Source organism: Pelodiscus sinensis, chromosome 1 (genome assembly GCF_049634645.1).
Source record: "Pelodiscus sinensis isolate JC-2024 chromosome 1, ASM4963464v1, whole genome shotgun sequence".
In the NCBI taxonomy this organism is placed as follows: domain Eukaryota; kingdom Metazoa; phylum Chordata; order Testudines; family Trionychidae; genus Pelodiscus; species Pelodiscus sinensis.
The window spans coordinates 334273398-334294402 of NC_134711.1; the positions used below are offsets into that span (position 1 = coordinate 334273398).

A 21005-nucleotide genomic window follows, 5' to 3' on the forward strand; every position below is an offset into this window, starting at 1 on the left:
CTTCCACCTGGGGAGGTGGCCTGTAGTAGACTCCTAGCATGACATCACCTTTGTTTTTAATCCCTTTTAGGCTAACCCAGAGACTCAACACTTCCGTCTCCTATGCCCACCTCCACCTCACTCCAAGTGTGTTCATTTTTAACGTATAAGGTAACACCTTCTCCCTTTTTTCCCTGTCTATCCTTCCTGAGCAAGCTGTACCCTCCTATACAAACATTCCAATCATGTGTATTATCCCACCAAGTTTCTGTGATAGCAACAATGTCCTAATTGTACTTATTTATTAGCACTTCCAGTTCTTCCTGTTTATTACCCATACTTCTCACATTTGAATATAGGCACCTAAGATCCTGATTTGACCTTGCCTCCCAGTTTTGCCCTGACCCTCCTTTCTCTCTGCCATTGTAGCCCATGCTCCCTCCTATTTCTGACCCATCTCCCAGATCTCCATGTTCTCCACTTACCCATGGACTTTGCTTACCTGTCCTAATCGAACCTAGTTTAAAGCTTTTCTGGAATAGCAGCCCATGGTCAAGGAATCCAAAGCCCTCCTGGTGGCACCATCTTCGCAGCCAGGCATTCACCTCCAGGATGCACCTGTCTCTGCCCGGGCCCCTACCTGCGACAGGAAGGATCGAAGAGAATACCACCTGTGCTCCTAACTCCTTCACCCGTACTCCCAGAGCCCTGTAGTCACTCTTGATCTGCTCAGTGTCACACCTCGCAGTATCATTTGTGCCCACAGGGATGAGTAGCGTGGAGTAATAGTCAGAGGGCCGGATGTTCCTCAACAATGCCTCCATAACATCTCGGATATGGGCCCCGGCAGACAGCATAACTCACAGTTTCTGTAAGAGGAGAGTCTATTGACAGAGATTCTGTAGGTTTTAGTCAGGAGGAGAGGATGGAAGACTTTAAAGTATGGGCCAAATCATATGGGAAAGAATCACATAAAAAAAGGAGGCTATTGACATAATGACCCAGAGGCTAAATGAGCACTCAAAGATGTTAAAGCCATAGTGGAGAAACCAAGGCTGTGTCAAGAGGAATGCCCCAAAATTCAGTTCTGCGGCCAGTTTTGTTGAACATCTGTATTAATGACCTGGATGAAGAGCTAGATTACACCCTCGGCAAGTTGGCAGATAATGCAACCCTAGTGCAAGAGGAGGATATGCTGGAGGGTAGGAATAGGATCCACACTGACCTACACAAACTGGAGGATTCGGCCACAAGAAAGATGATGAGTTTCAACAGGGCCAAGTGGTATGCTTTGGTTATGTGCTCAGTTTCGCCAGGGAATAGCAGGTAGAATGGGAATTGTGAGGCAGGCTCTGAGATCAAGCGAGGTGTCATATACAGCTAGACTGAGAAGTCTTAGGAAGACAGAGGAGAGGAAAGAAAATGGAACCTGTTACATTCCATTCTTATCGAGAAACTGAGAAGAGTTGCCAATCAGTAATATCTATAGTGACTAACTGATATGAAAGTGATGGGGGACATTATAGATATGAGGGAAAAGCCTTGGTAGGGTTACGAATCGAAAGAGGCTTGCAGTCTAGACATAGCCTATGTGTGAAACTGATTGTTCCTTCCTAAGTGGAGTATTTTGCATTTTTCTTTATTGAATTTCATCCTATTTCCCTCAGACCATTTCTCCAGTTTGTCCAGACCATTTTGAATTAGGACCCTGTCCTTCAAAGTAATTGCAACTCCTCCCAGCTTGGTATCATCCACATCATCCATAAACTTTATAAGCATACTCTCTATGCCAATATCTAAATCATTGATGAAGATATTGAAAAGAGCCAATCACAAAACGGATTCCTGCAGAACCCACTTCCTATGCCCTCTTTGAGAGCGGTTATCCAACCAGTCATACACCCATTGTATACTAGGGAGCTGTGTCTACATTGGCACCCCTTTCCGGAAAAGGGATGCTAATGAGACACTTCGGAATTGCAAAAGCCGCGGGGGATTTAAATATCCCCTGCAGCATTTGCATGAACATGGCTGCCGCTCTTTTCCGGCTCAGGGTTTTGCCGGAGAAAAGCGCCAGTCTAGAAGGGATCTTGTGGAAAATAAGCCCTTTTCTGGAAGATCCCTTATTCCTACTTTCAAGGAATGACGCAAACAATTCATTGACTTAATGTCCATAGATATAAGAAGTTGGGAATTTTCCCTCTTTTCTTCATGTTAGTGCAATGATATTATTTATCATCCTCTCCTCTATTGTATTCCCCTGGTTTGTCTCCTCCCTAAACTAAACAGTCCCTGATACCTCAGAGGGTAGCCCACTTAGTCTGTACAGGATAATCTTAAAAAACAACAAATGGTCTGGTAGCACTTTGTAGACTAACAAAACATGTAAATGGTATCGTGAGCTTTCGTGGGCACAACCCACGTCTTCAGATGACGGGAGTTTTGAGTTTAGGATGTGCAGAGCCACAATAAATAGAGGAGAAGGAAGAGGGGGGAAGGAAAAAAAGGAATGGGGTGGGAAACAAGGACCAGAGGATATGAAAATATCAAAGGGAAAAACAAGCAGGCAGAACTGGTAATCTATAAGCACCTGAAGACTGGATAGTTACAAAGAAGCAGATAAGAATCAAAGAATATAAATTGGAAAGGATTGAACTGTTCAGTCTGTTCATAGAAGGCAGCTTCTGCTTTTCTCACAGCCTCTCTCACAAGCCTCCTTTACATCCGCCGTGTCCTTTGCAGAGACTGGGGGATGAAAACTGAGCAGATGTCCTGAGCAAATTCTTCTTCATCCCAGTCCTTTGGCATCCCACAATTGTCCTGGTTTAGGTCCTGGCTGTGACTGAGCAGGGGTTTCTGTGCAGTCGGTAGCTGTCACAAGCTTTTCACTGAGGGTTGTTCTAATTGAGATGGGTTTGCGTTTGGGTTTTTTCCTACTCTCACATTTTCCGCAACCTGGCGAATGAGGGACTCTCTACAGCATGGAATATCTAGCCTAACGTTCCAGGTATTAAGAACCAAAGGTGGGTAACAAGGGCCCCAACACCCTCTTTCCAGCTGGTGACTATTAGAGTTTCCAAGGTGATGAAACATTATTGACCAGAGAGCTCTATTAAATATGGAATTCACATTAGAAAATCCAGCTGTTCATCAATCATTTATCTGAACAGTGAAACTGTCACATTTCAGTGAGTGAAGAGACCAATCTGATCTTACCATGACACCAGCTGTGTTGTCTGATATGAACATTGTCTCTCCTTTCAGGATTTCTCCGACAACCCTCATCCTAGGCCAAGAGCAACAGGAAGTCTGGAGAACATAGAGTGCACACAGGAGGCATTGCTCTAACTCACAGTTCAACCCATTCTCCTCTGTCCCATGTCAGATTTCAACTCAACCAAGGTCACCAACCCCTCCACCTTCATCCTGCAGGGCATTCCGGGCCTGGAGACAGCTCATGTCTGGATCGCCATCCCCTTCTGCACCATGTACATTATAACCCTCTTGGGGAACTTCACCAACCTGTTCATTGTGAAGACGGAGTCAAAGCTCCATGAGCCCATGTACTATTTCCTCTGCATGCTCTGCGTCACCGACCTGGGTCTCTCCACATCCATCATGCCCAAAGCAATGAGCATCTTCTGGTTCAATGCCAGAGAGATCGATTTCAATGCCTGTCTCACCCAGATGTTCTTCATTCACTGCTTCATAGCAATCGAGTCTGGGATCCTCGTGGCCATGGCGATGGATCGCTACGTGGCCATCTGCCATCCCCTGAGACATTCCACCATCTTGACAAATGCTACAGTAACCAAAATTGCCCTGGCCATGGTGCTGCGTGGGGCCTTGATCACATTGCCCTTTGTCCTCCTGGCGAGGCAGTGGTCATACTGCAGAACTAACATAGTCCCCCAGCCGTACTGTGTGCACTTGCCAGTGGTGGGACTAGCATGTGGTGACACCCGAGCCAGTAGTCACTACGGCTTATTTGTGCTACTCTGTCTGAAGGGTCTGGATTTGATTTTTATTCTTGTGTCCTATATTCAGATCCTCAGGGCCATCTTCAGTCTCCCCACAAAGGACGCCCGGCTCAAAACTTTTGAGACCTGCAGCTCCCACCTCTGTTCCATTTTAGTGTTTCACATCCCAACTCTCTACTTCTCCCTCTCAGGACGATTTGAGGAGAAGAAGCCTCCCCCTGTCCAAGTTCTAATTGCCATCATGTACTACGTGATGCCCCCCATGCTAAACCCCATCATCTATGGTGTGATGACCAAACAGATCCGGAACCGGATTCTGCATTTCTTTGCCCACAAAGGTGCCTAAGTGCTCTGGCTCGCAGACCATGGTTTGTGCAGAGCTGGCTGGGGAGATGGTGTTTGGCCCTGTTCACTGAGTGGGTCAGTCAGAGAGTCATGCAATCCTGTCCCGATCTTACTGTGCTCTGTCAATGAGAATAACTGGGCTATTGCTCTGGGTGGAACTCGTTAACACTTCAGGTTTCCAAGTGTCTAATTACTTGTAATTGTCTCCCTGCTTCCCTCACTAGTCCCTCAAACCCTGGCGCCTACACCACTTTAATCCCACCGGGCACATTCCGTTCTTCCTTTGTATCCCCCAGGTCTCCACCTCTGTTCTGACACTTCCATCAAAGCCCCAGGACTTTTGCTCACTCCTCCCCTCTCCTTCTATCCCTCGCGGGAACATCCTGACCTCTGTCCTCACCAGCCGGGCTCTCTCTGAACCAGGGTTGGACCAGGAGCTGCTACAAACTGTCACGGAGACTGTCGTTAGGATACAGCTCTGGAGCCAGCAGGACAAACAAGAGTGGGGGGTAAAATCATGCAAATTTGGCTTCAAATGGTGTGGAAGAGGAGCTGGCTGCATCCATGATCACTGCAATTGGCAAAACAGAGATTGTTGGTTTGTGCGTATTGTTCGCTGATCCCTGTGAAGGCTAATGAAATTTAACCCTAATGTAATTGTCTTACTGGTTTGCAGACTTTCAGTGGATTTTCATTATCAATAATCGTACTGTTCCTTGGACACAGAGGTCTGCACTCAAACGTTACAACGCTGATCGATGTTCCCTTCATGCCCTCTCATCTTTGAATTTGAACTTTTCACACATCTCTGCATCATTGGGTTGAGGAACTGTTGTTTTATTTTTCAGATATCCTGTTTTGAACCACAATTCCATTTCTGGTTTTGCACAACTATGCTACTTTCCGGACTGATACCTGATACATTTTTGAAAAAGCACTAGATTCTGCTTCAATCCATACTTGTCTCCTGACAATAATGAGTAATAAAACCATGCACTGGGCCTAATTCCCTAACTGTAGGGGTACGTCTAAACTACATGCCTCCGTCGACGGAGGCATGTAGATTAGCCAGATCGGCAGAGGGAAATGAAGCCGCGATTAAAATAATCGCGGCTTCATTTAAATTTAAATGGCTGCCCCGCTCTGCAGATCAGCTGTTTGTCGGCAGATCGGGGCAGTCTGGACGCGACACGCCGACAAAGAAGCCTTTCTTGATCGGCACAGGTATGCCTCGTGTGGTATATGCCTTATTCTTTGATAAGATAACGAGCCTTGTGGATAAGGGAGAAGCGGTGGATGTCATATACCTAGACTTTAGTAAGGCATTTGATACGGTCTCGCATGATATTCTTATTGATAAACTAGGCAAATATAACTTAGATAGGGCCACGATAAGGTGGGTGCATAATTGGCTGGATAACCGTAGTCAGAGAGTTGTTGTTAACGGTTCTAAATCCTGCTGGAAAGGGATAACAAGTGGAGTTCCTCAAGGGTCTGTTTTGGGACCCGTACTGTTCAATATCTTCATCAATGATGTAGATATTGGGATAGAGAGTACTCTTATTAAGTTTGCAGATGATACCAAACTGGGTGGGGTTGCGACTTCTTTGGAGGATAGGGACATAATTCAAAATGACCTTAGCAAGTTAGAGAAATGGTCAGAGGTAAACAGGATGAGGTTTAATAAAGAGAAATGCAAAGTGCTCCACTTAGGAAGGAACAATCAGTTCCATACATACAAGATGGGAAGCGACTGTCTAGGAAGGAGCATGGCGGAAAGGGATCTAGGGGTCATAGTGGACCACAAGTTGAATATGAGTCAACAGTGTGATGCTGTTGCAAAAAAAGCAAATATGATTCTAGGTTGTATCAACAGGTGTGTTGTAAGCAAAACTCGTGAAGTCATTCTGCCGCTCTATTCTGCACTAGTTAGGCCTCAGCTGGAGTACTGTGTCCAGTTCTGGGCGCCACATTTCAAGAAAGATGTGGAGAAATTGGAAAGGGTACAGAGAAGAGCGACAAGAATGATTAAAGGTCTAGAGAACATGACCTATGAAGCCAGGCTTCATGAACTGGGCTTGTTTAGTTTGGAAAAAAGAAGATTAAGGGGGGACATGATAGCGGTTTTCAAATATCTAAAAGGGTGTCACAAGGAGGAAGGCGAAAATTTGTTCCTCTTGGTTTCTGAGGACAGGACAAGGAGTAATGGGCTTAAAGTGCAGCAGGGGAGGTTTAGATTGGACATTAGGAAAAAATTCCTAACTGTCAGGGTGGTCAAATATTGGAATAAATTGCCAAGGGAGGTGGTGGAATCTCCCTCTCTGGAGATATTTAAGAACAGGTTAGATAGACATCTGTCAGGGATGGTGTAGACGGAGCTTGATCCTGCCTTGAGGGCGGGGGGCTGGACTCGATGACCTCTCGAGGTCCCTTCCAGTCCTATTATTCTATGATTCTATGACACTAAAGCCCTTTTTTAATCTTTCAAGTGGGACACAGCAGTAGATGGGGTGGAGGAGTGTATCACTCAGTAACCCTCTTGATCCCCTACCTTATGAGAGCACATCATATGGTCTATGCATGGCTCCAAATTGTAGTAAGAGGAGGGCCTGAAACATTAGCCTGCTCAGGGGCCTGAGGCTTCAACAGCAATTTTCAGACTGTGTTAATATAAAGCAGCTTTGGCCAACCTGTGGCTCAAGAGCCGCACGTGGCTCTTGCCACCCACAAGTGCAGCTTGCGAAGCAACTCCTGCACACCCAACATCCCACACCCCATGCCAGCAACTCCCTGCCCCGGGCTTCCCTGTGCTTACCAGGTCAGAGCTGCGGGTTTCAAAAATGGCACCCAAGATGGTGGCCTTCTTAAAGGGGCGGCCTCCTTTAAATTTTTTTAAATTTTTTTTGTTTGGCAATTCTGTTCGGGGGGAGCACTTTTTTTTCTGATGCGGCTCTTCACATTTTTTCTGCCATTTTGTCTCTCTTTGTTACATAGGTTGGCCAACCGTGATCTAAAGCAAAGTGAAGCTGTGAGCAAGGGGCATGTCCCCTTTGTAGCCAGACATGAACATCACCTTGTCTCCTCCCCCCCAGAGAGCAAAAGAAAGGCAGACAGCCTTTGATGCCCTGGGAACGCAGGTGTGCTGCTTGTCCCTGACTCTACCATAAACAGAAACTAGACAGTAAATGGGCCAGCTGACGACCCGAGGCCTCCCGTCGCCCTGGTGGCTAGTACCAGTAACTGACATGCCTGCACTGTCCCAGGAGAGGAATCTTCGCCCATCACATACCAGAGGTGCCCATTGTCTGCATTTTGCCAGGTGTGAACTATGATTTGCACCCTTTGTGGGAAACTTGGCGTTCAAAGCCATTTTTCCTAATTGGCCACTTGAGACCAGGAAGAAGCCTACGTGACCCAAGAGGTATAAACAGGGGTTTAGTAGCCTACCCCATTTGAGCTCCAATCATCTACACCTGCTGGCAGGTATTGATTGTCTCCCGAGGTCCGTGGGACGCCAAACCTCACCCTACTTTTTCCCGAGGGATTGAGAGAAAGACGCTGGCCACGCAAAGACTGGAACGCAGGGATACCTGCTAGGTGTCTATTTTGCATGCATTTAATAAGAGCTCAGTGAACCAAAAGGGTTTCATGGTACCTGTAAGTGACTTCTTAGTGTAATTTCTGTCCTGTCCTTTGTAGTGGCTGTGTTATCTGTAACACAGTATTAGCATTTAACAGGTAAGTTTACCCTGTAACAATAAAATAACTGTTTAAGCTGTGACCTGACTCCTTCAGTTGCTGTAACAGAACCAAGCACAATTTTAAAAAGAACTCCAGCTGGTCATAAGGGACAGTTATAAGGATAGCTTGAGCATTGGATCGTGTCGCTTCCAGGGAACAGATCCGTTGGGGCATCTCTCAGCCTCCCCAGGCTGCCCGCTGCGAAGGGATCGTGTATCCTAGCAGTCAAAATATAAGGTATAATAAGCTCTCCCTGTAAACTTCTTGGGGCACCCGTCAGTCTCACCTAGACTGCCCACTGAGACAGGGCCTTGTGTCTCAGCAGTTGAAGACTCGGGTGTAACACACACACATGCACTGCCCTGACCATCGGCTGACACCCACTCACAAAAATGGGCAAGAACAGGGCTGGTATTATATAAACACTCAGACATAAGAGGCCCTAGGCCCAGGCTGTGACCACATTCCAGGGAGGTTGTAACAGAACACCTCGCTAAGAAACATCTTGGTACCAATACCCCCAACACATATATATGCAAACACAGAAAACAAGAACACACAGACGGTGTAAACTGATGGCAAGTTAGATAGTGGTTGAACCCCCATGTACAAGGTAATGGGTATATCTAGGTAAAATCAGACGATGCCAACTCAATACGTCAGGAGCGATGGGTAACTTGTTGATGCCTGTGTATAAAAGCGTATTCCAAAGAGTTGTCTTTGTCAAGCTAAGAGGGCAATATTGCATTCCTAGCACTGTCTGAGCTAAGTCCGTTTTCAGTGGGTAAATATACATAGTAGTTCAATAGAATCCGCTGACAATTATTATTGTACTTTGTTTGAAAATAAATCTGGTGGAGCACCTTCAATCCTTCCCTGGTTTTGTGGTCTTCAGGGGCTCTCACAGAGTCTGCTCTATTGGCTATTTGTGCAAGCCAAGAGGACACGCAGAGGAGCACACACACATACACACACAGACAAATGGTTATCACCATTGACGGAGCAGGAGACCTGTCGGGACAACACATCAGTGAATCCTAATGACTTTAACTGCACCAATCGCCAAGGCATGAGATTACAGGGTCTGAAAGTCAGCCATTTTAGATGCTTTAGACACCAGCCTGGAAAACTTCTGCCAGCGATTTTAGGTAAAAGCAACATACCCAGGAAGGGCTTCAGGTCACCACCCTGGATATCAAAGACCTCATCTGCAACAGCCACATCCCAAGCAATACACGAAATGCATCCTAGAATACTCAAGGAGCTGATAGAGGAGGTATCTGAGCCCCTAGCTATCATCTTTGGAAAATCATGGCAGACAGGAGAGATTTCAGAGGACTGGAAAAGGGAAATATAGTGTCCATCTCTAAAAAGGGAAATAAAAACAACCCTGGAAACTACAGACCAGTTAGTTTAACTTCTGTGCCAGGGAAGACACTGGAGCAAGTAATTAAGGAAATCATCTGTAAACACTTGGAAAGTGGCAAGGTGATAGGGAACAGCCAGCATGGATTTGTAAAGAACCAATCATGTCAAACTAATCTGATAGCTTTCTTTAATAGGATATCGAGTCTTGAGGATAAGGGAGAAGCGGTGGATGTGGTATGCCTAGACTTTAGTAAGGTGTTTGGTATGGTCTTGCATGATATTCTTATCAATAAACTAGATAAATAGAACTAAGATGGGGCTACTATAAAGTGGGTGCATAACTGGCTGGATAACCGTACTCAGAGAGTAGTTATTAATGGTTCACAATCCTGCTGGAAAGGTATAACAAGTGGGGTTCTGCAGGGGTCTGTTTTGGGACCAGCTCTGCTAAATATTTTAATCAATGATTTAGGTATTGGCATAGAAAGTATCCTTATTAAGTTTGCAGACGATACCAAGCTTGGAGAGGTTGCGACTAATCTGGAGGATAGGGTCATAATTCAAAATGACCTGGACAAATTGGAGAAATGGTCTGAGATAAATAGGATGAAGTTTAATAAAGACAAATGCAAAGGGCTCCACTTGGGAAGGAACAATCATTTCACACATACAGAATGGGAAGCGACTGTCTGGGAAGGAGAATGGCAGAAAGGGATCTAGGGGTTATAGTGGACCACAAGTTAAATATGAGTCAGCAGTGTGATGCTGTTGCAAAGAAAGCAAACATGATTCTGGGATGCATTAACAGGTGTTGTGAGCAAGACACAGGAAGTCATTCTTCTACTCTACTCTGCGCTGGTTAGGCCTCAATTGGAGTTTTGCATTCAGTTCTGGGCATCGCATTTCAAGAAAGATGTGGAAAAACTGGTGAGGGTCCAGAGAAGAGCAACGGGAATGATTAAAGGTCTAGAGAACATGACCTATGAGGGAAGGCTGAAGGAACTGGGTTTGTTTAGTTTAAAAAAGAGAAGATGGAGGGGGGACATGATTGCAGTTTTCAGATATCTAAAAGGGTGTCTAAGGAGGAGGGAGAAAACTTTTTCATCTTGGCCTCTGAGGATAGAACAAGAAGCAATGGGCTTAAACTGCAGCAAGGGAGGTTTAGGATGGACATTAGGAAAAAGTTCATACCTGTCAGGGTGGTCAAACACTGGAATAAATTGCCCAGGGAGGTTGTGGAATCTCCATCTCTGGAGATATTTAAGAGTAGGTTAGATAAATGTCTATCAGGGATGGTCCTGTCATGAGGTCAGGGGACTGGACTCGATGACTCTCGAGGTTCTTCCAGTCCTAGTATTCTATGATTCTATGATTCCCCAGAAATGCATTTGTTGCTGGACACAGGATATTTGAAAAAGACAACAACAAACAATCAAACCAGTGAGGCAGAGGTGGGTGCAAAGTTCAAATTTGATCATGAGAGGGTAGCAAGGGAACATACATCAGCAATGGGATGTCTGAGTGCAGACCCCTGTGTACCAGGCCCAGTACAATTATTAGAAATGAAAACCCACTGAAAGGCTGTGGGGGGAATCTCGTTCCCCTGGGGTACAGAGCCCCCAGAAGGGTCCAAGGCCGGAGGTCAAATCAGTGAGGCAGGAGAGAAACCTAGAAGGAAAAACTTTATGATGCATGCATGCAGGCTGTCACTTCCAAAAGTGAAAGCAGCCCTGAGAGACAGATTCAGGGATCCTTTATACAGTATGTTCAGACAGTTCAGTTGTTGATTGTTTTTCTTTAACATATCAAAGTCTCAGCAGAAGCACTCTGAGATGTTTCTGTTCACACCAGGAGTGCTAGAAGTAAGTTTTACAAAACAAAGCCACATCAGAACCTGAGTGAGCAGTCTACAAGGCAAACTGTGACAAAGATAAGGGTTTACATGACAAATTGTGACAGACTAGGTGTATCCATGAACTTGAGATAGGCATTGTAAGGGTCTTTGATTAGAGTTAATTTGATTTCGCTCTGTTACAGGGAGAGAGGCCTGGAAAACTTTTTAACCCTTACAGCAGTTTTCTTTTAGAGAGTTTTGATTTCCTGCACAGTCCCCCCTTTAGACACAATTGGAGTTATTTGATTTTTCTCCCACAGGCTGCAAACCAGTCAGACAATCCCACTCAATCCAGAATACTGCAGCCGTCATTTGGACCAGTGAACCAAATGCACCTAAGTCACAACTTCTGTTGTGAGTGAGACCTGAAGCTTTGGGGAAGTGTCAGAAGAGAGGTGGAGACTTGAAGGATGCAGCGGGACCATGGGGGAAAAGATTGGGCAAGAGGCTTTTCTTTGAGGGAATAGGCAGGGAGGCACCCTTATGAATAAAGAGACGCAGCAGCCTATCCCGTATCTGCTTGGTCCTCACCCCATAGATGATGGGGTTGAGCATGGGGGGCATCAAGTAGTACATGTGGTTGATGAGAGCATGGAAATGGTGAGGCCCATTCTGGGTATATCGAGATGTGAGGGAGAAGAAAAGACCTGGTATGTAAAACACTAAAATGGAACAGAGGTGGGAGCTGCAGGTCCTGAATGTCTTGAGGCGGGCGTCCTTGGTGGGGAGTCTGAAGATGGCCCTGAGGATCTGGGTGTAGGACACAGCAATGAACATCATATCCAGACCCATCACACAGAAGAGCACAAAGAGGCCGTAATAACTACTGGCTCTAGTGTCACCACAGGCCAGCCCCACCACCGGCATGTGTGCGCAATAAGGCTGGGGGATGATATTAGTCCTGCAGTATGACCACTGTGTTGCCAAGAGGACCATGGGCAGTGTGACCAAGCTACTGCGCAGCAACACAGCCAGGCAGACCTTGCCCACCACAGGGTTTGTCAGGATGGTAGAATGTCTCAGGGGATGGCAGATGGCCACGTAGCGATCCAACGCCATGGCCACGAAGATCCCAGACTCCATCACTAAAAAACAGTGAAAGAATAAGAGCTGGGTGAAGCAGGCACTGAAATCAATCTCTCTGGAATTGAACCAGAAAATACTCAGCATTTTGGGCAGGATGGACGTGGAGAGGACCAGGTCGGTGACAGCCAGCATGCAGAGGAAATAGTACATGGGCACATGGAGGCTCGGCTCCTTCTTGATGATGAACATGACGGTGAAGTTCCCCAAGAGGGCTATGACGTACATGGTGCAGAAGGGGATGGAGATCCAGACATGGGCCATTTCTAGACCCGGAATGCCCAGCAGGATAAAGATGGAGGGGTTGGTGAAATTGGTGTTGTTGGACTCTGACATGCAATGAATTTGAATGGTTTGAACTGAGGAAGAAAAATGTCTCCTGTATGCACTGTAGGTTCTGCTGACTTCCTGTTCTGTACTCCAGGACTAGGATGATGGTCTCAGGACAAATGCCTGGAAGGAGACATAAAGTTCATATCAGACAACACATACACGATTGGTAAAGGCTGTTGTAGTTGGAACAGATTGGTCTGTTCACACACAGAAATGTAACATTTTCCGTATTTGGATTGATGAACAACCGGCCTTTCTAATGTGAATTCCATATTTGATGGAGCTCCATGCTCACTAATGTGCCGTGATCTGGGAAACTTTAATAGGCACCAGCAGGACAAATTGAGTTGGGGTCCTTGTTACCCATTCCTGTTCCTCAATGCACTGAAAGTCAGGATTGAGATTCTGTGCTGTCGGGAGTCCCCAATTTGAGAGTGGGGAAACCCTGCAACCTTTGTCAAAACCTGGGCCAGAGGGAGCCATCCCAGTTAGAACAGCCCTCGGTGAAAAGTCCTGGAGGTCACAGCCAGCAACTGCACAGAAACCCCTGCTCAAATCACAGTCGTGGCCCAAGCCAGGACAATCTTAGGATGCCAAAGGAGTGGAATGGAAAAGAACTTGCTCAGGACATATGCTCAGTTATTATGACCCAGTCTCTGGAAAGGACACGGCTGATGTAAAGGGGGCTTCTGTGACAGGCTACAAGAATGCAGTAGGCTGCCCTAGATGGACAAACTAAAAAGTCAGAGACAGTTTAGTTTAGGGAGGAGACAAACAAGGGGACATGGTACAGGAGAAGTTGATAAAATGTTGACATGATTGCACTGAAATGAAAAAAAAAAAGAGGGAAACATCCCAACCAGGAATATCTATAGATAATAAAGGCTAAAAGCCATAATTCTGCAGTGATTGCTGGTGAAAAATGTGAGCTAAAGACTCAGCAGAGTGAAAAATGGAAGCAAGGAATTGAGTTGGAGGGAGCAATAGATAACACCGAGGCAAAACAAATAATACAAAATGGAAGTTTGGAACATGAATGAGAGATTTTAAAATGAGCATGGAAATGGCCATGACTATCAGAGCGAAGGATGACAGAAAGGAGGCTATTTAGCATATTAAGAACAAAAGAAATCTCAGAAAAGATTTACCCCATCCCAACATGGAGAGAGGAAATTTTTTTCAGTTGGATTTGCCAGGATCCTGTCTATTTCCAAAGCCATTCACAATGTCACCAAAGATCTAGAAGCAAATAGAAAATCCCTGCAGAGAAATGTTTGGTTGAGGGGTTTCAAGGAGGAGCCTTGGGCTCCCATAATGATGGTTTGAAGCACTCGGTGAGCAGGGCCCATGAATACAAAAAGTTTTAACAAAGTGAGATGCAAAGTGATCCTCTTCTGGCAGAGAATGCAGGCCCAGCCCACAGACTAGGGGAACATGTAACGATTTAATAGGGTGGAGGGAGCAGTACACGATGAAGTGGGGAATATGGGAAAATAGCAAGCAATCCACATTGGGAGTAATTAAAATGAACGGGAGATGTAAAAAACATCTTAGGAATAGAACGATGATTTGAAAGGGGAGGGGCCACGAAAAGGAGACTATAGAGCACATGAAGAAGAAAAGAGGAAATCCCACTGCAATACTATGGCTAAAGGGGGTCTTGTGACCCTTGGAGGCACACACAGGGCAGTGGTGAGTTGGGACATGGGAAGGATTTTATCTCTGCCCTTGGCACTGGCAGAACTCTCTGTGTCCAGCCCTGGAGTCCACATTTAAGAAAAAAAGATGCTGAATAATTAGAGCATGTGCAGAAAAGAGCCACCCAATGATTGGAAGCTGGAGAACATGCTGGACAGTGAGAGAATTCAGGAACTTCATCCATTCATTTTACCTAGTTCCATTTGTCCTAGGACAAATTACAAATTACAAAGGACGAATGTAGGCAAAGAATACAGCAATGCAAGGGCAAGATTAGAAAGGCAAAGGCACAAAATGAGCTCAGACTAGCTACAGGCATAAAGAGAAGACATTCTATACATACAAGGACAGGGTAGGCCCATAGCTCAGTGAGGAGAAAGAAACTTTGGAGGACAGGATCATAATTCAAAAAGATCTGGACAAATTGGAGAAATGGTCAGAGGTAAACAGGATGAGATTTAATAAATACAAATGCAAAGTGCTCCACTTAGGCAGGAATAATCAGTTTCACACATACAGAATGGGAAGTGACTGTCAGGAAAGGAGCACAACACAAAGGGATCTAGGGGTTATAGTGGACCACAAGCTAAATATGAGTCAACAGTGTGACGCTTTTACGAAAAAAAGCAAACATGATTCTAGGATGCATTAACAGGTGTGTTGTGAGCAAGACAAGAGAAGTCATTCTTCCGCTCTGCTCTGCGCTGGTTAGGCCTCAGTTGGAGTATTGTGTCCAGTTCTGGGCACCACATTTCAAGAGAGATGTGGGGAAATTGGAGAAAGTCCAGAGAAGAGCAACAAGAATGATTAAAGGTCTAGAGAACATGACCTATGAGGAAAGGCTGAAAGAATTGGGTTTGTTTAGTTTAGAAAAGAGAAGACTGAGAGGGGACATGAGAGCAGTTTTCAGGTATCTAAAAGGGTGTCACAAAGAGAAGGGAGAAAACGTGTTCATCTTGGCCTCTGAGGATAGAACAAGAAGCAATGGGCTTTAACTGCAGCAAGGGAGGTTTACGTTGGACATTAGGGAAAAGTTCCTGTCACGGTGGTTTAAACATTGTAATAAATTGTGTGGAATCTCCATCACTGGAGATATTTAAGAGTAAGTTAGACAAATATCTATCAGGGATGGTCTAGACAGTACTGAGTCTTGCCATGAGGGCAGGGAACTGGACTTGATGACCTCTCGAGGTCCCTTCCAGTCCTAGTATTCTATGATTCTGTTTGTTGCTCCTGAGGTCATTATTCAGCTCTTCCACTAAGGAGTGTTTTGCCAGCATGGAGCCTGAACTATCCCTGGACCACAGCTTCAGACTTTTGCTTTGTATTGTACATTAGCTGCCCCCTTTCATCCTGACGGATCCTCTGTGCTTATGAAATGCAGCAACCGCAGAGCTGGAGGTATCAGCCAGGGTGCAGATATAGAACAAAGTGTGGCCCGTTTAACTTTGGTAATCGAGAAAATCCATCCCCTACAGTGAGGGACCTAGGAGGCTGAAGGTCTGTGCAGTGCAAAAAAGGACCAGAGACTGACTCCCTCTCCCATCCGACCCATGATGTACTAGGGTCTCAAGCAGGAGAGCTCCTCAGCAGTGGATGGTACCTGTGAATCCTGGGATGGAAATGTCTTCTCTGGGAATCCCCTTCAGGCATCTGCGTCCCACACATTTCTCACTGCACTATCCAGAGAAACACCCCAGGCTGAAAACCGACACAGGGATTGTCACATAACTCTGGGCTACACACAGCATCTACAGGTGATGTGGCACCTGGATGTAAACTGTCTGGCAGCTGGAGACTCTCAGGACAGCGACTCTGTCCCATGTCTGCCTCTGGGCTCTTTATCTAGGTGTAGCAGTAAACACTAATTGAGGGACCTTCCCAGTGGGAGATGAGACGATTCAGAGTCTCTGCTGTGTCCGAAGGGAATTGGCTGCTCTGTGTATTTGTCTTTATTTTAAAATTATAGTTGATCAGTTAAAAAAAAAACTAGGGCTAATGCTGAGGGCTCCACAGGAGATCTGCTAACAGGTAAATGCCCAGGAGGGCTGGGCAGACATCAAAGGGACTGGTGACCTACAAGGAGAGGCTGAGTGATTTGGGTTTATTAAGTCTGGAGAAGAGAAGAGTGAGGGGGGATTTGAGAGCAGCTTTCAACTTCCTGAAGGGAGGTTCCAAAGAGGATGGAGAGAGGCTGTTCTCAGTAGTGACAGATGGCAGAACAAGGAGCAATGGTCTCAAGTTGCAGTGGGGGAGGTCTAGGTTGGAGATTAGGAAAAACTATTTAACTAGGCGGGTGGGGAAGCGCTGGGATGGGTTCCCTAGAGAGGGGGTGGAATCCCCTTCCCTAGAGGTGTTTAAGTCTCGGATTGACAGATCCCTGGCTGGGATGAGTTAATTGGGGTCGGTTCTGCTTTCGGCTGGGGATAGGACTTGATGATTCATGAGATCTCAGCTAGCACAGGGATTCTCTGATTCTAAGTTGATCAGGACAATTAAAAGGATTAGAGGTATGGAGTAAAACAGAGCCTGGCTTCCAACTAAGTTTAAATCCCTCTTTCTTATTCACCACAGATTTTTTTTTCATTTTCCCAATGCATCAGCCAGAGAGGCCCTCTCATGGACAGCTGTCACCTTTTTGCCCCACAGACACTGTGGGTATGTCTAAACTACATGGCTCTGTCAACGGAGCCATGTAGATTTGTTGTTTTGGCAAAGGCAAATGAAGCCGTGATTTAAATGATCGCGGCTTCATTTACATTTACATGGCTGCCGCGCTGAGCCGACAAACAGCTTCATTTGCCTTTGCCTATAATCCTAATCTACATGTAGTCTAGACACAGCCTGTGTGACGGCATGTTTGTGTATGTTTAAGAAATGCTTCTGAGGAAAAAGAGCCAATATTCGATGAAAGCGTGAAACACCTTTGTCCTTCCCACTTTCCCATCAGATCTTTCATTTTCACATTTCTCACACCAGCACCCCCTTACGGCTCCTGGCAGTGGATTCGTAGGGGTCCTTCCCACTCTGGGTCAGAGGGAGGCCGCCCCAACTTGGTACACCTCAGTAAGGGAGTTACCTGTCAACCACAGCCCATGGCCTGGCCGGCCATGCAGAGCTGCAGCCAGTTGGGGTCTTTGTTCTGCAATCAGGGCAAAGCAGCAGATACGAGTCCAGGCCATCTGTCAGGGCAGGACACCGGCAAAACCCTGGTTCAGGCCTGTGTCCAGGGCCGAGCAGCCAACAGCCAGTTCTGGGACCCAGGCCCTCGGCCAGGGTGGGCGGTGCAGGGTCTGTGGCTCAGGCTGTCCCCAAGTCAAGCAGCAAACAACAGTTAGTGGCCCTAAGGCCTTATTGAGAATAGGCCAGCAATAACGTCTGGGCTCAGGTGCATACTCATGGTGGAGAAGCAAGGGGGCTGGGCATCCCAGCTCCAGCTCCAGTGGATGGCCAACAATCACAGCCACGTTGGCCTGGAATCGGGGACCACTGTATAAGGGGTGGGGTGATGGGCTAGAGGAGTGTGGGTCCTCCCTGCACCACCGGGCCTCAGAGAGGAGCCCTAATTCTAAGGGGACTGTGGAAAGTATATGGAAAGTGGTCATAGATCAGCAAAAGGATGTTTGAGCGCAGACCCCTGTGTACCTGGCTCAGTACGATACTCGGTAATGAAAATCCACTGAAAGGCTGCAAACCTGTCAGACAATCCCTGTCTAGCTAAATTACTTAAGGCTTCACATGGGCCAGTGAACAAGATGCACCAACACCACAACCTCTGCTCTGCCACACCTGGCGCTTGCTAGCAAAGCCAGCCCCGCTCCAGTGTCGTTTGGAGACAAATTGCACTGCCTCCCTCCCCACTCCTGCTGGCCTGCTGATCCCAGAGCTGCACCCTCCCAGCAGGTTCCTTGTCAGTCTGTGGAAACTCCTGTTCCAATCTTAGGACAGAGGGAGCCCGGCTGGTGAGGACAGAGGTGGGGATATTCCAGTGAGTGCTGGAAGAAGGGGAGGAGAGGAGTGAATGAGAGGTCTGGGGAAAGTGTCAAAACAGAGGTGGCGACATGGGGGATGCAATGGAGAAGGGAGAGGGACCCATGAGGAAAGGGTGGGTGAGAGGCACATCTTTGAGGGAATAGGCAGGGAGGGCACAGGGACTCCGAGATGTAATTGCTCAATGTTTGAAAGGTGGAGAACCCTCTGGTTTGAGTTGTGCTCAGATCAAATCTCCAGTTATTCACACGACAGACAAAATAAGAATAGGACACGGTTTAATGACTTCCTGAGTGCTCGGTAAGTGACTAAGTGAACAGAGCACAGCACCATGTCACCAGCTAGCTCAACACAGACCTTGATCTAAGCCAGGAAAACTCAGGTGCCATTATGAATAAACGGATGGAGCAGCCTGTCCCGGATCTGTTTGGTCCTCAGCCCATAGATGATGGGGTTGAGCATGGCGGGCATTGAGTAGTACACGTTGTTAATGAGAGCATGGAAATACTGAGGCATCTTCTGGTCAAATCGGGACGTGAGGGAGAGGAAGAGCCCTGGGATGTAAAACACTATAATGGAACAGAGGTGGGAGATGCAAGTCCCAAAGGTTTTGAGCCGGGCGTCCTTTGTGGGGAGGCTGAAGATGGCCCTGAGGATCTGGGTGTAGGACACAACAATGAAAATCGCATCCAGACCCATCACACAGAATAGCAAAAAGAGGCCGTAGTGACTACTTACCCTGGTGTCACCACAGGCCAGTTTCACCACAGCGATGTGCACACAGTACGGCTGGGGGATGATGTTGGTTCTGCAGTAATGCCACTGCCTCGCCAGGAGGATGGTGGGCAGTTCAATTATAGTGCCACGCAACAATATGGCCAGGCCAATCTTGCCCACCATGAGGTTTGTCACAATGGTGGTATGTCTCAGGGGATGGCAGATGGCCACGTAGCGATCAAAGGCCATGACCATGAAGATCCCAGACTCTATCACTGAAAAGCAGTGAAAGAAATAGAGCTGGGCAAAGCAGGCATGAAAATTGATCTCCCTGGAATTGAACCAGAAGATGCTCAGCATTTTGGGCATAAGACAGGTGGACATGAAGAGGTCGGTGATGGCCAGCATGCAGAGGAAATAGTACATGGGCTCATGGAGGCTTGGTTCCATCTTCACTATGAACAGGATGGTGAAGTTCCCCAAAACAGCGATGGTGTATATGATACAGGAGGGGATGGAGATCCAGACATAAACTGGTTCTAGCCCAGGAATGCCAAGCAGGATGAAGACAGAGGGGTTGGTGAAGTCCGTTGTGTTGGAATCTGACATTGAGAAGAGTAGAATGGGTGGAACTATCAGGAAGAAAGATGTCTCCTGCCTGTATCGTATGGTCTCCTTACTTCTTATGTGACTGGTGTCTGGGATGATGGTCGCAGGATAAATACCTGTAAGGACAGACAATGTTTGTATCAGGCAACACATGCACGACTGGTAAACGGTGTAATGGTGGAAACAGATTGGTCTATTCCCACAGGGTACATGCCTTTTTCGAAAGAGGCTTTTTCGAAAGATACTTCTGAAAAATCCTCCTTCGAAAAAGAGCAACTAGACTACAACCAGTACTTTTGAACCAGCAATCTGCTTTTTCGAAAGGGAGCACCCAGGCAGTCCTGATACTCTCTTTTGAAAAGCACAGTTTGCATTACATAGCGCCTTCTTTCAAAAGTGCACTTTCAAAACAAGGCATTCTTCCTCGTAAAACGAGGTTTTCCGCAGTCGATTTACTTTCAAAAGAATGTGGCAGCAGTCTAGACGCAGGAGAAGTTTTTCTGAAAAAAACCTGTTGTCTAGACACACCCACACTGGAAAGCGACATTTTCATTGTTTGTATAAATGACAGATGAACAGCCAGCCTTTCTAATGTGAATTCCATAGTTGATGAAGCTCCATGCTCACTAATGTGTGTGGTTTGGGAAACTTTAATAGGCCCCATCAGGAAAAAAATGAGTTGGGACGCTTGTTACCCATGTGTGTCTCTTACAGCACTGATAGTGAGGCTGGAGATTCTGTACTGTAGAGAGTCTCTCATTCACCTGGTTACTCAAAATTTCAGAGTGGAGAAAATATATATTTGCTAAGACTTGTGCCAGAGGAACCATCCCAGTTAGAACAGCCCTCAGTGAAAAGCCCTGGGGGTCATAGTCAACAACTGCACAGAAACAGTCACAGCAGTGGCCAAAGCCAGGACAATCTTGGGATACCAAAGGAATGGGATGGAGAACATAAGAACATAAGAATGGCCACACTGGGTCAAACCAAAGGTCCATCTAGCCCAGTAGCCTGTCTGCTGACAGTGGACAGTGCCAGGTGCCCCAGATGGGGTGGACTGAAGACAATGATCAAGCAATTTGTCTCCTGCCATCCTTCTCCAGCCTCTGACAAACAGAGGCCGGGGCACCATTTCTATTCTTTTGGCTAATAGCCTTTTATGGACCTAACCTCCATGAAATTATCTAGTTCTTTTTTAGACTCTGTTATAGTCCTAGCCTTCACAGCCTCCTCTGGCAAGGAGTTCCACAGGTTAACTGTGTGTTGTG

At 46.5% G+C, this 21005-nt stretch overlaps 3 protein-coding genes across 3 annotated transcripts; 1 reads left to right on the top strand and 2 right to left on the bottom strand.

The window, feature by feature from the left end:
• Positions 1-1048: 1048 nt before the first annotated feature.
• LOC142818650 (olfactory receptor 51E1-like) lies at positions 1049-4305 on the top strand. The gene is made up of 2 exons (XM_075899986.1): positions 1049-1181; positions 3365-4305. Exons 1-2 carry the CDS (start codon positions 1049-1051, stop codon positions 4303-4305), a joined length of 1074 nt encoding a protein of 357 aa, XP_075756101.1.
• Positions 4306-11691: 7386 nt separating this feature from the next.
• On the bottom strand, positions 11692-12726 carry LOC142818688 (olfactory receptor 52E4-like). The gene has a single exon (XM_075900042.1). It carries the CDS (start codon positions 12724-12726, stop codon positions 11692-11694), a length of 1035 nt encoding a protein of 344 aa, XP_075756157.1.
• A 6063-nt stretch (positions 12727-18789) lies between these two features.
• On the bottom strand, positions 18790-19847 carry LOC142818699 (olfactory receptor 52R1-like). The gene has a single exon (XM_075900144.1). It carries the CDS (start codon positions 19735-19737, stop codon positions 18790-18792), a length of 948 nt encoding a protein of 315 aa, XP_075756259.1. The 5' UTR covers positions 19738-19847.
• Positions 19848-21005: the final 1158 nt, after the last annotated feature.